At 37.8% G+C, this 15,918-nt stretch overlaps 1 protein-coding gene across 1 annotated transcript; it reads left to right on the plus strand.

Annotated features, from left to right (window-relative positions):
- Nucleotides 1-874: 874 nt before the first annotated feature.
- LOC148036614 (vesicle-associated membrane protein 711-like) lies at nucleotides 875-5,280 on the plus strand. The gene is made up of 4 exons (XM_087678614.1): nucleotides 875-1,512; nucleotides 1,938-2,128; nucleotides 3,107-3,270; nucleotides 4,144-5,280. The coding sequence occupies exons 1-4, from the start codon at nucleotides 1,296-1,298 to the stop codon at nucleotides 4,229-4,231; spliced, it is 660 nt and encodes a 219-aa protein (XP_087534740.1). The 5' UTR covers nucleotides 875-1,295; the 3' UTR covers nucleotides 4,232-5,280.
- Nucleotides 5,281-15,918: the final 10,638 nt, after the last annotated feature.

Consider the following 15,918-nt stretch of genomic DNA (forward strand, 5'->3'; position numbering starts at 1 on the left):
ATAGTTGCCCTGGTGGTTTTGAGGATGAGCATGCTTACTTGGCCAAGGAAAATTGAAATTTGATAGTTTTATGTATGCACAAAGAGAGAGAGAGAGAGAGAGAGAGAGAGAGAGAGAGAGAGAGAGAGAGAGAGATATATATATATATATATATATATATATATATATATATATATATATATATATATATATATATATATATATGAGCAAATTTATTGCACCTCTTATCAATCAATGTGTGTAAGTACCTAGGATTAGAGTTGTGTCATACTAGCTCTCGTGGGGGCAAGAACTCTATATTATCATGCAATGCTTCCTTGTGGTCACCTCAACCGCTTTCAATTGCTGTGCTTGGGCTGGAATAAAAGCGATTTGATGAAAGTACACATGCTAGCAAAGTACTAGGCTAGTTCTAACATTGATTGGGTAGTGCCATCCCCTCGCTCGCTTTGCATTTTGCAGTGGTGACTGTGAGGGGTTTATTAAACACCACCAATATCCCTATTGCCCTTAGTTCAAGCAGGTGAGAGTGGGTGATTGTGTTCCCACTACCCATGCTCTCCCTCGGCGTGACCCGGCCCTTAGTTTGTAGTGCAATTCAAAGCTTGTGTAGAACGCAACCAACCCACATGGACTAGCCTGCGGATGTGAACAGCCCCTAAGATAGCCTGTTTTCCAAGGAGCACGCTGTTATGGAAAAGAGGCAGGTACGCAGAGGCGTGGACACAAACACACACAAACGCTCATTAAAAGCATTGAGAAAAACAAGTTTCCAAATTACAAGAAAGAACAAAAGCAGACTATTGACTAGGTAATAAGGTAATTATATGGAATTAATTAAAACTGTGATTATGAAGCATGTGAGTTGTGACAGTTTAAGCCAGCTCAAATCCGCTATCGATAGGCGAGGAACATATTCAATCAGGAAGGCTTCACTGCGCTCTCTCTCTCTCTCTCCCTCTCTCAGGCCCGCTTGTTTTTCTGCTCCTTCCTCTCCATTGTTAGGGTTTTCGCCGCCGCCATAGCTCTCCTTCCGGCCGGCGCTGGCAACTTCTCGGGCGCTTTAAGCTCGCTGCCTCGACGACCTTCTGCTTGCTTCGTTTTTTTCATAGTCTTTTCCTGATTATTTTCGTCGCTTGCCATCACCAGCATAATTACCGCCTTCGATCTCCGCAAAAAGGAGGTCCTTGTCACATCACCTATGGACGAGCATCAGTCTGAAGATTGGACGAAACTGTAATGTCTCTCTACCATCGCCTCCAAGGATCAGTGCCGCGGCTTTGGAACTGAGGTCAATGGCGATCCGCTACTCCATGGTTGCACGAGGCCCTGTTGTGCTTGCTGAATACAGTGCAACCCCCTCGAATGCCAATACTGTGGCCAGGCAGATTCTTGAGAAGATACCTGGAGTCGCAGATAGCCATGTCTCTTTCTCGCAGGATCGGTACATATTTCATGTGATGAAGGCAGATGGTTTGACATTCCTATGCATGGCGAATGATACATTTGGAAGTAAGCCGCACAGAAAGTCTATTGCATAACATGTTTAGCAATATACGTTGCTTGGATCTCCTCGCTTTGGACAGAACAATGCCGGAGGATTTAGCTCTGAATTTATGGATTCTCATGTCAGAATGGAACCTGAGGACAGCTGGTTGTCTTTAATGACTTAACTCGAGGAAATTGTTACATCTCAAGATCAAGAGTCCCTATTGTGCATTCTGAATAGCCAATGATCATACATTGTTTACGCACATCTGCCTGTAGTGCATCTGATTGTTAAATGTCTGAGTGCACTGAAATGTGAGTATGGTCACCTTGCTTGCTCCTATCTGTAGTAAGGGATCTAATTGTTGAATGTCCGTAGCTTCATGCGTTCACATTTGTCTGCGATGCATCTAGCTCTCCGCCTCACTTTGCAGCCTTTATATGCACAGGACGCATTCCTTTCGCTTTTTTGGAAGATGTGCATTCACGATTCATGAAAGCATATGGGCGAACTGCATCAACAGCACTTGCTTATGCTATGAATGATGAGTTCTCAAGAGTGCTGAATCAACAAATGGAGTATTTCTCGAATGATCCCAATGCCGATAGAATAAACCGGATGAAAGGGGAAATTAGTCAGGTAATGTATTCTTGACAGCTCCTCCGGAAGTTTTATTAGTCATTATCTTAATATGTGCTGCTTCATTTGTTTGAGTTTTGTTGTGTGGGTATAGCTCTTTTGTCTGCATCTGGAACCCTTTAAGCTGAACTATGACTTGTAGTAAGTAGCTTAAAAGCTGTCGTAGAGGTTGCAGGCAACTCATGAAGCCATCTGATGTACTAATTTCAATTGCGTCATATAGCCAAGATAGACAACATGAATGTGCGGTAGTTCAAAATCCTTCTGAATGAGCAGTACAATGTTGTTTGTCGCTAGGGTTGTGATACAGCCTTAGAGATTGTGCTCTTGTGTTTCCTTAGTGTACTAAGCCTAGTTGGTTATTGAAAGTGTTGTGAGGTGTTCGGTAGACACTCTGTATGTCTTTGTTGCTTTTGTGATGAGCTTGAAATCCAATAATTATGAAACTCATAGAGAAGGTCATTTCTTGGGGCGAAGTTCAAATTTCCATGGTTTAGAGCTTCAATGCATCGCTCTACGAGTTTTACATCTGCTTCTTACATCAACATGTTTGACTAGTCCATATTGACAAGGCTGCTCTCTCCACATCTGGAAGATTTACATCTAAGGTCTTCTATCACTTGTATTAACTAGTCAGAAACTTTTGTGATGTTTGTGGTCATCTCATGAAGCTAACTCATAGTTTGGACAACATGAGAATGTATTAGTTCGAAATTCTTCTCAATGGAGCAGTACTGTCATGCTCATCACTAGGGGTATTAGACAGCCTTTAGGTGACTTGTACTCTTCTGGTATCATGTTTCCTCATTAAGCATAGTTGCTTTCTGGAAAGTGCCATGTGTCATGTGGACACTTTAAATCCATGAATTAGGGAACATCTTTGGGATTTCTAGGGATTGGAGTTTTAGATGCTTTAGAGCTTACAATGCATTGCTCTATGTATTTTGTGCCTGATTCTTGCAGTTACATGTTTGACAGGTTCGAAATGTCATGATAGAAAATATTGACAAGGTACTGGAGCGAGGTGATAGGTTGGAACTACTTGTTGATAAAACATCACATATTCAAGATAGAGCATTTCGCTTTAGGAAACAAACTCGCCAGTTACGAAGTGCAATGTGGTGGAGGAATGTCAAACTCGGGTACGTTGTTCAGTCCGCTCTGTCCTTGTTCAGCAATGCTCTTTATTCTGATGACTTGATCATACATTCCTTATTTACACATACTATATTCAGGGCAGCTTATCTATTGAAAGTAGATGGCGATTTTTGTTATTGGATACGAGCATCAGTAGACACATGCACAGCTAGGCATAGATGCTAATAAGGGAAGAGGGCTAGGTAGGAGATAATGAAGTGAGGGGTTGAAGAGTGAGGAAATGGGTAGAGACATGACAATCTTTGGGCGCCGATGAAAAATGAATCCAGGGGGCATCTTTGTAAGGGATAACTGCTATTGCATCTCGAACATCAATTTGGACATCAATATGGTGCTTTGGAAATAGAGCTTCATAAAAAAATTCTGGTTGTCAGGCTATGCGTGTAGTGATCATAGTGATTTCATGTTTTTAAAAAATGTTGCAGATGTGAAACGTGTCCCTAACAAGTGGATCCCAGCATTTCTTTTTCTATAGTACTGATTTTGTAGGATGTGGAATTCAAGTTCTAAATTAAATATGCCCAAAAGTGTACTGGCTTCTGATTCTTGTTTCACTCACCACCTATTTTGATTTCAATTGGTAGAGCTTAGATGTGGGATGAAACTATCTTGTGTTTAATATTATCATCATATCTATATGAATAAGAGTACCATTTTTATTTACTTAACTGTGAAGTTACATTGTCTCTGTAGACCTAATGTTGCTTGTAGTGAGAGTTACATTTGAATCTATATGAATAGAGTACTGTTTTTATTTGTTTAACTGCGAAGTTACATTGGTCTCTGTAGATCTAATGTTCCTTGTAGTGAGTTACATTTGACTAACTTGAACTTCTGATCTGTTTTGGTTTTTTCAGGTTTGCCTTGGTCATTCTGCTTTTGATAGTCATCTATGTTGTTCTGGCTATTGTTTGTCGTGGTGTTACCCTGCCATCTTGTCGCTAAGCTTCTGGGTTGACCTGCTTAGTGCATGCTCTGTTCATCAAGCGGTTTGTTTGTTTTGTAATTTTGAGAAGGCTCATCCTTGGTTTTGCAATTTCTTTTTTACCATTATGTTGATGTTGACAAAGCAACTGTTTTGCATATTCTATCAGTGCGCAATCCATTTTGCTCCTTGTTCAGCAACTAATCGATTTATACTAGCCCAGTGCCTCATTCAATTATGTGCAATGTCCATTGACAACTGTCATACAGTTACCAGGAGACATAAGGCCCTTCTCACGCTTCACAAGTTGGTGATTGTTGTTTGCCAATTTGGCAAGCTTGCTATGCATGTGCAACTATAAGTTGCTTAGTAGGGCATTCCACTTGGATACTCTGTGCAATGCTACGATGTATTGGTGATCTGTATCGTTTGTTTAAAATGGCTTGTCGTATTTGAAAGGAGAGAAGTTTGCGTGCAGGCGTTTTAGATGATCCCTAAAATACTGGATGCTTGCAAGCTGCAGAGGGTGGACTTATAGCTGCTTTTACATGTCTGGAGCTGTATACAGATAGAGATTACTGGTCTGCGAAAGGTGGGCATAGTAGCATTCATAGGCTGTTCTTCAATGACCACTAGTCTAGCTGCTTTTTTCTAAAGGTAGCCAGTTAACTCAAGAGAGCCCCGTCTTTGGAATGGTCCTTCAGTTTTGAATAAAAACTTGCCTTGTTCTGTTTCTAGGTATGGCTTCAGTTTGCTGTAACTAAATCTAGTTTATCCTGATGTATAGTTGTGTCCTTGAGTATTCTATTCTATCACAATGTTAATGGAGAATTTGAATGCTAACTTTTTCAATGTTAATGGAGAATCCACATGCTCAACTTTTTCAAATTATATAGTAGGCAAAAGTTGAGTTGAGAGTGTAGTTACCAGTGGAAAGTTTATGACTTCACATTTTAGAAATTGTGGAAAGTGTGTGGCTTCACATTTTGAGAGATTGTGGAGTCTCCTTGAATATCCTAATTCATTGTAATATCCAATGCTTATAGATTTCATATTTTTAGCTAATAAATATTACTTTGCAATACCTTATGCTTGTAAATTTTCAACTTTTTGTCATTTTTTGGCTTGTCATATGTTCATGTATTTTATTCACAATTATTTAAATGTGCTTGTACACATTTTATTCTTTGAGAGCATGCATTCAAATGCCCATTGGGGGGAGCGGGAAGGGATGCCTTTTCTTCAAGATTAGATTATACACCAATTGTGTATCCTTATGCTTTGTAGTGGAATTTTAAAACACATTATAAGATATGATATGTATGTACTTATAGAGAGAGAGCGAGTGAGCGAGCTCCATATATTAGCCAATATAGTGGGCAAGTGCCATGCTAACACATTTATACATGCACGATAAATTTATAAAAAAAATATTTAAAAACATAAGCAAATATTGTATGTGAACCTCTTAACGGTTAGGGTTTTAAAGATGGAACTAGTTTACTTTGTCTCATTTTTTTAATTTTATGAACTCTCTTTCTCTCTTCATATACAACACATCCCTCTTACTTATTGCTATGGATGCTTGCATACACTTTAATGAGTATATCCATGATATGCAGTTTGCTATCCAGCATTATGAGATCTTTAAGGTTCTCTCAAGGATCTTCAAGCTAGAACTTATTCTCCTAATGATGGACTTGATAAGTAGGTTATGGAGGAGTTTGTGAGCACCTTTGTTACTCATTTGTACTCCAATATGTTGCAACATGTCTTGGGTGCCTTTGACTTGGTCAATGAGTGTGTAAGATGGCAATAACTATTGAAAAGTGGTCCATAGGTGTGCTTGGTCCATGTGGTTCCATGAGATAGCATATACTATACTTATAAGCAATGCATTGGGTATGATCCTCTTTGAGCTCATGGAGCATGTCTATGCTTTGGCCATCTACCTACTTGCATTGGATATATCCAAAGAAGAGAGCCATGAAGATATAAGTTCGATGGCTTCTACTTCATTTATAGGAGAGAAGAGTTTATTGACCTTGAGGAAGATTGGATGGTGATATAGCGCAAGGGTTTGCTCTCATAGTACCACTATCTTCAAAGATTCAATCTTGGACAAACCCAATCTTGCTTGCTTGATGCCTATAAAGGTAGAGGGTATACCATTCATGGTATTGTTCGATGTGATGGAGTACTTTGAGATGAAGGTGAAAGAGCAATTCTCAAATTTCATTAGAGATTCAATGATTGATCTCATTGATTATGATTATATGGATATGTATCCATTTAGTGGTGGTAGAAACTAGAAGATATGATGGTGGTGGTAGAAACTTGAAGATATGATGGAAGGAGCTTGGATTTAGTGATGGAGTACTCGGAGATGAAGGTGAAAGAGTAATTCTCAAATTTCATTAGAGGTTCAATGGTCGATCTCATTGATTATGATTATATGGATATGTATCCATTTAGTGGTGGTAGAAACTAGAAGATATGATGGAAGGAGCTTGGATGTAGTGAGTGCAATCACAATTGCCTATGAGGACATTACTTAAAGTGAGGCAAATTACAAGGTTTTGTATTAACGAGCCCAAGGAAAGGTGCAATAGCTTCTTGGATCAATGATTTCAATGATATATTCTCTAAAGAAGTAACTCCAATCATGAAAGAACTGATCCCTAGAGTAGAACTCTTATCTAAAAGGCCTTGCAAAATGCTTGTATGTAAAACTATTGAACTCAAGGATAGTTAGGCAATTGATGGAATAAGGGTTTCCAAGCAATTAAGTTTAGGGAGCACTTGTCCCTTTTGATAAAAAATGGGAAAATTGACCAATGGTTTTGTTTCTTGACAAAAAGATAGATTATAAGAACTCCTTAGAAAGTCTTAAAAGAAACTCTTAGCATTTTTTTGTTTTTTATTAAGAAATAAATTCTCACATTTATTATTCATTTTGCATTGAAAACCAAGCACCATATTCTTGTAACTAATCTCTTGCATATGAAATTTGGTTGAAAAGGTTGTTTAATGAGGAGAGAGAATAAATCTCTTCCCAATTACAAGATGATTCTTACATCTTCCCTCCCATTTCATGGTAAGTTTTCTCACATATGCCCTTTCTAGCTTTAATGTATTTATTAGCTCTTGCCAGTTAGATGATGATCCTCCTTACATTTATTCCTCATTAATCTTCAATCTTCTCTTCCTTCTATTACATGGAAATAGAAGTGAAGCAGAAAAAAAAGGTGATTCCACAAACAATCAACACACATTGATTGCATATAGACTATAAAGACAGTTTCAGAATGAAAAACACTACATATGTAATGTACAAAAAATAGTATGAAAGCACTAGGTGCTTCACAATAAATTAAGAATCAATTTTAATGTCCAAAAACCATGAATATTTATCGCAAAATCATTCTTGAGTGTTGGACTCACTCCTATGCATTTTGTAACTTAAATTTGTACACTTGTAAAAAGCAACAAATATGTATAGGCTAGTAAGTTTGGAATTAGACTTGTCGGATGGGCTAATAACCCCATGATTGTATTAAATTAAGTGTCCAATTGTGGGTACCCAATGAAGGGTGGCCTTGTCCATGTTTAAACTATCTATCGCATATTTAAGGTGGAAAAATTAATGGAGAAAGCATTAGTGTGTAAAGAGTGGCCTTTCCAATGTGTAAACTATCCATCTCACACTTAAAGTGGAAAAATTAATGGAGAAACACTATAGTGTGTGTAAGTCGGTCATTGTTTTATATTTTCTCTATTGTCCATCCATCTTTAAGCACTTTCTAAGTAGTCTATAGAAGAAGAAAATACTTGGAGAGATTGCAAGGAGAGAAAAAGTTCTCTATTAATTTCATTTGAGTTCTCTTCCACTTGTTTCTATTTCTCTCTTCTTGTCATCAATGAACATACTATATAATATCAACTTAGAGGGATAAGCATTGGGGTTTTTCTTCTTGCATGCAAGTTCATGGGAATTGAGGAGTGCAAGACTATGGGAAGGAGCATTCATTAGAATCCATAGGAACTTTGGAGCTTGACAAGGGACATTTACACTATACACTTGGTGAGTCCCATAGCTTTCCCTACTTATTTTTTGTGTGATTTGATAGCTGAGTTTAATTATAGAGAATAATCCATGCTTAGTCTAGGATAGCAAATCACTTGGATGAGAGTACTTGTGGAGTGAGACAGTAAAACATCAATGATTTGAGATTATGTGATTCAATGTGCATCGATCCATCTAATTTTGTCATAGCATGAGTGTAATGCCTACAATTTTTGTACCATTTTTGGGAGCCAATGGATTTTCAATCAATTAGTATTCTAATTGTTTGTGAGTGAAATTTGCCATGTAGTAGCTATATAGATTGTCGTGATGGGATATGCACGATGCCAGAAACTTTATGAGATAGAGAGGAGGAAGACCACATTGGAAGGTGTCCAATCTGTAAAACGTTAAAGATCAGAGTAGATTGGTAGGCTAAAATTGGAATTATTAGAGTTTTTGTTTTCAATAAGAGCAAATTTATTAAAAATAGAAATATCCACTTGCCTAGTATAGTTCAATTCAATGTGCTTAATTGAGTAGGCAAGATGCAAGAAAGCTTGTGTGTCATGAGATGGATACGTGTAAATTTTTGATATTTGTTATAATTCAATTGGATTTTTTGATTTTTATTTGATTTTAGGCAATGGATGACATAATGATAACATTGGGAAATAACTAGCTATATTAATGGATGACTAGCTAGTAATAGATTATAGCGATCGATGAGATTACATGAGATCTTGTAGATTGTAGTGATTGATGAGATGATATGAGATTTTGTATGGATGGACTAAATTGAGAAATTGTTGAAAATTTTTGTTTCTCAATGAACATTTTTTGTTTTTTGTTGTGGCATAAGTTAAGTGTTGATCAAGTATAACACCAAACTAGCTACTTGGGAGCATAACTAGCCAATTTAATGTAGACGAATGGTGATCCTATTTTATGAACCTTTGTGTTCAAATAGATTTTTTAGCCAAAGCAAGGTAAACCTACAATATTTAGAGATTAAGATATTTTTATATGAGGATTAAGGGTATTTTATTGGGCAGTTACAATATGTGCAATAGCTTGACTAGCCCATAACTTTCAAGGATTGCCTAGATTGTTGGGCATTAAAAGAGTTGTATTGACTAAGGAGTTATGTAGCTATGAGTTTCTAAATTAAAAAACGACTAGTTTTTTAGGCTAAACTAGCCAAAGTTTGGTTGATAGTAGTTAAGATACCCTTTTGGGAACCCCATGGACTCATTGTTGGGAGGAGCTAGTTTGGGATTATTACCACATATTTTAACAAATTTTGAATCTCCATTACAATTAAGAGGACCTAAGTGAGAAATTCTACGTTTTTAGGCAAAAAGTTGGTTGTAATATCTCTACACAATAAAAGTTAGTTGGTTAGTTCGAAAGTTAGTCAATTAATAATTTAGCAAGATTACTAACTAAAAACTAAATAAGGTAAAAACTAACAAACATTAATTATTAATAATTTTTATTTAATTTAAAATATTTTATTTAAAAAAATTGAGTCGTAAATTCAATATTTTTCTCGGATTGATAAGGATCGTAGCCACCCTTCACGTAAATTACAATGTGAACGAGACTTATGAGTTATATTAATCACTAGGTTAATGTATATAGTTTGGATGGTAAAAAAATATTGGATTTTGAGCAGACTAGTATATTTTAGATATTTCAAATATTATCCTAAAAAAAGATATGGAGATTTTTAAAATTGGATGTCATTTAAAAGAAAAGATAAGTGATATTTTAGTTAGTTTGGAGATTTTATAAAAAAAAAAAATAAAGAGGATTTGCAAAATCGCGTGCGCCGCGATCGCAGTACATAGGTAGTGGACAACACTTTGAACAGAGAAAAGAATGAGTAAACTAAGAGCTTTCTAACCAATTGTCTTGGAGTTTTAACCCCCTTTCGAAGCCAATGGAACCATCAGATTTATGATTTGAGCATCAGATCACTGATCTTTCCAAGATCCCCCTCCACAAAGGGCTCCACTTCTTAACCACAAGTCCTCTTCTGTAATTTACTATAAATATGAGGAAGAGCTTGAGAGAGAGAGAGAGAGAGAGAGAGAGAGAGAGAGAGAGAGAGAGAGAGAGAGAGAGAGAGAGAGAGTCACTTCGAGAGGCTGCAAGGAAGAGAATTAGCTCAATTCTCTCTATCTCGATCCTCGACTTAACCATCTTCACTTACGCTCTCCCATCTTGAATCTATTCCACCTTCTGAATCTCGAGTCTACTTGCCGACGATGGCCTCCATGCGAAGAATGTTGCGTGCGGATGACGATCTTGCAACCAATAACAAGGCTTCAGGCAAAGGCATCATTGTCAATCCAACTGCGGTTCCGGTCCTAAGTAATGTATTTTCAAATTGATAGATGCTTTGATTCTCGTATGAGATACGTTAGGCCCTATACTATAATGCATGAGTAAAGGTCATCGGAAATGATAAATTTCATCTCACCTAATCGAAAGATGGAGTTTGTGAAGTGCATATATCAAGGAAAATTAATTGCACCTAGTTGCATATGGCTTATTTGTTGGTAGAGCAATTACAAGGAAAAATTAGCGAAGGGTTATGAATGGTATAGTCGTCAAAAGAATGACATTAAAAGATTGGGAATATAAGTGTTAGATTAAAATATAGTCAAGGATTATAAATAGCATAATTACTAAAAGAATATGACATTAAGAATCATGAATAGCGAGTACTAGTTTAAAGTTTAGATACTTTAAAAGTACTTAGCTTAAGAGCCCAAATATTAAGAAGAACTATATTCTAGCTCAAGGTAAAGCCTGTTAGAGTCTAATTACTTGAGATATTCTCGTACTTATCTTATCAAGTATTTACACGTTATGTCTATAACATGTTCTGATATATGAGAATACTTTCATGTTTGCCTCATGACTTGACTAAGAGCTAGTATAAGAAATTAATCATAAGGGTTAAAACTAAGATGTCTTGAGATTCGTTCGATAACGATGACTTTTGCCAATCCAAATTCAGGGTTGGGTTATCAATCAAGGTAAGTGACCTATAGAACTTACATCATGAAAAGTGTTTGAACCCTTAACATATGCCATAGCCGAAGGAAAGAAATGTTAAGAACATTTTTGCATCGTATTGCTCTTAGATCCCAAGGGGGAGAGCAAATATGCAATTGGGAATTTTATATAATCTACTCTTGCATTGTTTTGGAAAGAATGCAATTGGTTTTGTTGGTTGATCAAACAATATTCTAAATGCTTTTACATTCAACTGGTAGTTAGTTGTTGTTTGGATGATTATTTCAAGTGCTTGTGACTTATGGTAAATGCATGGCAAGGGTTTGTGATGACAAGTCGCCATGGAAATAAATGAATATTTTCTTGGAAAATGATATTAGGGCTGAATGCCTTGTTTGTGCTTGATTCTTAAAGGATTTAATTAAGGAAGGATATATTGCACGGGTGGATCACCTCCATGATCGCACCGTGGATTAACCCGAGAGGGCACTGCTCGATTCATGGGCCGAAAGTCGAGTGGTGAAAATGCCAACCACGGGAATGATGTTTCACTCCTAGACAACTTGCGGGTCAGCTGGAGCTCTGGACACCCCTTGCTAGGTATAGAATGGAGTTGAATACCTGCGTAGCCCCCAACATCTGGGCATGTTGGGAGATCCTATTTTAGATAAAGGATTGAGTTTGTGGTGCCATGTGAATTGGACCGGTTACTTCTTCAGGGCAGAAGGAATACTTCTGTTAGATAGAAGCGATACATAATTTCTCTTGTATGGGCGGGAGACAAAGATTAACTTGAAGATAAGTTAAGGAACTTGTTTGTCAATAAATTGCTTTGCTCTGTTTTTGTGTCTGTGCTATAAGTTATGTGAACGAACTTTGTTCCCTAAAAGGCCAAATTAATCAAGCTGACTTTAAGTGTCACAGATAAATGTGGTAGGACCTAATTAGAAAAGTAAAGCTATTAAGGAAAGCGGGTGGGCGGAACCCTCGATAGGTCCATCCTACGGCAGGGTGGTCCCAGAAAGTTGGGACGCTTCTCACAAAGTTTACCGTTTTCGATCTTAGAAATTATTAGGATAGAACCTCGATTCATGCTGTTTTAGGGGACCGGAATGGGACTACGCCCTATGGACAAAGAGGTTGAGCAGCGCATTCCTCTCATTTCCCATTCTCTTTGAATCAAGTATGGCATGGGTCTGCTTCGGATTGGGTATCTTTGCGTAAAGTAGAATGTCCAAAACGCGATGCTAGAATGCTATCAGGAGACCTTGACAACTAGGAACCTGAATTTCAGGTCGATCCTAGTGGGTTCGGTCGTGAACATTTCGTTGCGAGGCAGATTCGGGAAACCCTAGGCGACAAAACTCGGAACATTCCCTGGGAGTGCCGGGCAGCGACGCTTAGATTCATTTCTCGATAGACCGCTAAAAGAGTGCTTGGAAAGCTGATGGGCGGCCACCTCACAGTTGGTATTAGAGCGAAACTTTATGATGATATGTGATTGACTAATGTATGGTTTATAGACATATCCTAAACAAAATGATCTAAGCAATTTGGCTTGATTGTTAGGCACCTTCTGCACCCACGAATGTTGACATGCAAGAGAAGAAATTCTTTCTCAAGTAAATTAAGGCACCCGAGTTTGATGGAGAAGGGATAGACATCGCAGCAGAGGTAGAGATATGGATTGAGTCGATGGATGACTATTTCTTTGCTTCGGAAATTGCCTCTACCAATCAAGCAATGATAGCCAAACTTAAGTTAGTTGCCCAGGCTCGATTATGGTGGAAGCAATGGTGCAAAGATGAAGGTGTTTTTGAAGCCGCTGTTACTTGGGTTCAACTGAAAGATGTTGTACGCGGACGATACCTTCCGCCAACCTACCAGACTTTGAAGATGAATGAATTCTTTAAGCTAAAGCAACTAGGATTAACTTTGGAAGCTTACTACTCAAAGTTTGTAATCCTACTAAAATACACACCACCTATGGATATTGCGAAGTAAGTATCCAAGTTTTGCCACGGCCTAAACACTCCTCTGAACCACCGTCTTGAAGCAATGCGTCCAACAGACTTGTAAGACGCATTACTCCGAGCGAATCCAATCGTCTAAGAATTTAAATTGGAAAATTGTAGTAAGGATGACTCCCGAGATGTGGGTAAGAGATGCCATACATGTGGAGAGACAGAGCACATTCGTAGGAGATGTCCCTACCATCAATGTTTCCATTGCAATGAACTAGGATATGTCCAAGCAGACTGCCATGGTCCAAAAGATACGGAGCCTCCAAGAAAACGTAGCTACACAGGTGCAGTCTTTGGATATATAGAGGAATCAGATGAAGTCGAAGACTTAGAACCTACTACACTACTTCAGGATTATTAGAAATCCTAAAAATTTTATCGACATGAAATACGACTTGTATTGGAATAAACCTTACTCTTGTAACTACAGTTAACTCGAGTAATATGAGTTGCATCTATTTTGAGCCTAGAACTTGCACATGATTAGAGATACTCTGGCAAGGAATGATAGTTATAACGTGCAATGAATTTCTCTTAAGTCATTTCTTCTCGACTAATATAGATTGGGTCTTACCAGAATGTTGAAGCTTGGAATTATTCTTTAGTATTACAAGCAAAGCCAATTGTCCATGGAGCTCAGTCCCGAACTAAGAAGAGGACAATCTGGGAATGTAGTTTCCAAGATAAAGGACCACTCCAATCTGCTAAAAGAATCCTAGGACACTTTGGTCTAAAAAAGAAAATCCTACCAAGGATAACCAAGAACCTTGTGACTGTAAGTGATAAAGCTCCACGTTGTTTCTATTGCAGGGAGTTAGGTCATTTCAAAAGGGAATGTCCAAAGCACCCTAAACATCGATGCTGCGAGTGCCACAACATTGGACATAACTATATCAATTGTCCCAACGGAACTCGAAGAGAACTTGAGCTTACAAAAAATAAAGTTGTACAAGCTCAAGTGATCTAGAATATACCAAGTGCTTAGGAAAAACCTAGAAGATATCCATGAGATGCAACTACAATAAATTTTCTATTGTAACCAATAGTCGGATATATCAAATACCATAGGTTGTTGTTTCAAAAGACCGCATGTCTGTGAGTTATGAGAGTAACGCAACGAAAGCATGGTGGGACTATAACCCACAGGTTCCAAAATGATGTCCCCAGTTTCTCTCGAGATGAGGACATCTCGATTTCTCTTAAGGGGAGGAGGATGTAATATCTCCGCACAATAAAAGCTAGTTGGTTAGTTTGAAAGTTAGTCAATTAATAAGTTAGCAAGATTACTAGCTAAAAAATAACTAAGGTAAAAACTAACTAAGATTAATTATTAATATTTTTATTTAATTTAAAATATTTTATTTAAAAAAATCGAGTCGTAAATTTGATATTTTTCTCGGATTGATAAGGACCGTAGCTACCCTTCACGTAAATTACAACGTGAACGAGACTTATGAGTTATATTAATCACTAGGTTAATGTGTATAGTTTGGATGGTCCAAAAATATTAGATTTTAGGCAAAACTAGTATATTTTAGATATTTTAGATATTATCCTAAAAAGAGATATGGAGATTTTTAGAATTGGATGTCATTTAAAAGAAAAGACAAGTGATATTTTAGTTAGTTTGGAGATTTTATAAAAAGAAAAAAATAAAGACAGGATTTGCGAAATCGCATGCGCCGCGATCGCAGTACACAGGCAGTGGACAGCACTTTGAATAGAAAAAAGAAGGAGTAAACTAAGAGCTTTCTAATCAATCGTCTTGGGGTTTTACCCTCCTTTCAGAGCCAATGAAACCATCAGATTTATGATCTGAGCATCAAATCACTGATCTTTCCAAGATCCCCCTCGAAAAAGAGCTCCACTTCTCAACCACAAGCCCTCTTCTCTAATTCACTATAAGTATGAGGCATGGGAGAGGCATAAGGAAGCATAAGGAGACCCCGAGAGGCTGCGAGAGAGAGGTAGAGAGAAAGATACCCCTCCAAGAGATTGTGAGGAAGAGCTTGAAAGAGAGCTTCAGAGAGAGAGAGAGAGAGGAGTCACTTCGAGAGGCTACAAGGAAGAGAATTAGCTCAATTTTCTCTATCTCGATCCTCGACTTAACCATCTTCTCTTACGCTCTCCCATCTTGAATCTATTCGACGTTCTTAATCTCTTGAGTCTACCTGCGGACGATGGCCTCCATGCGAAGAATGTTGCGTGCGGATGACAATCCCGCAACCAGCAAGAAGGCTTCGGGCAAATGTATCACTGTCAATCCAATTGCGGTTCCGGTCGCAAGTAATGTATTTTCAAATTGATAAATGCTTGCTTTGATTCTCGTATGAGATACGTTAGGCCGCATACTATGATGCACAAGTATAGGTCATCGGAAATGATAAATTTCATCTCACCTACTCGAAAGATGGGAGTTTGTGAAGTGCATATATCAAGGGAAGTTAATTGCATCTAGTTGCATATGGCTTATTTGTTGGTAGAGCAATTACAAGGAAGAATTAGCGAAGGGTTATGAATGGTATAGTCGTCAAAAGAATGACATTAAAAGATTGGGCATACAAGTGCTAATTAAAGTATAGTCAAG

Source organism: Lygodium microphyllum, chromosome 5 (genome assembly GCF_053477565.2).
Source record: "Lygodium microphyllum isolate KBCC chromosome 5, Lygodium_microphyllum_v1.1.10, whole genome shotgun sequence".
NCBI lineage: Eukaryota > Viridiplantae > Streptophyta > Polypodiopsida > Schizaeales > Lygodiaceae > Lygodium > Lygodium microphyllum.

Coding starts and splice junctions, on each gene's coding strand:
- LOC148036614 (XM_087678614.1), top strand. CDS start 1,296: ATGGCGATCCGCTACTCCATGGTTGCACGAGGCCCTGTTGTGCTTGCT. Junction 2,129..3,106: donor TGAAAGGGGAAATTAGTCAG/GTAATGTATTCT, acceptor CATGTTTGACAG/GTTCGAAATGTCATGATAGA. Junction 3,271..4,143: donor TGGAGGAATGTCAAACTCGG/GTACGTTGTTCA, acceptor TGGTTTTTTCAG/GTTTGCCTTGGTCATTCTGC.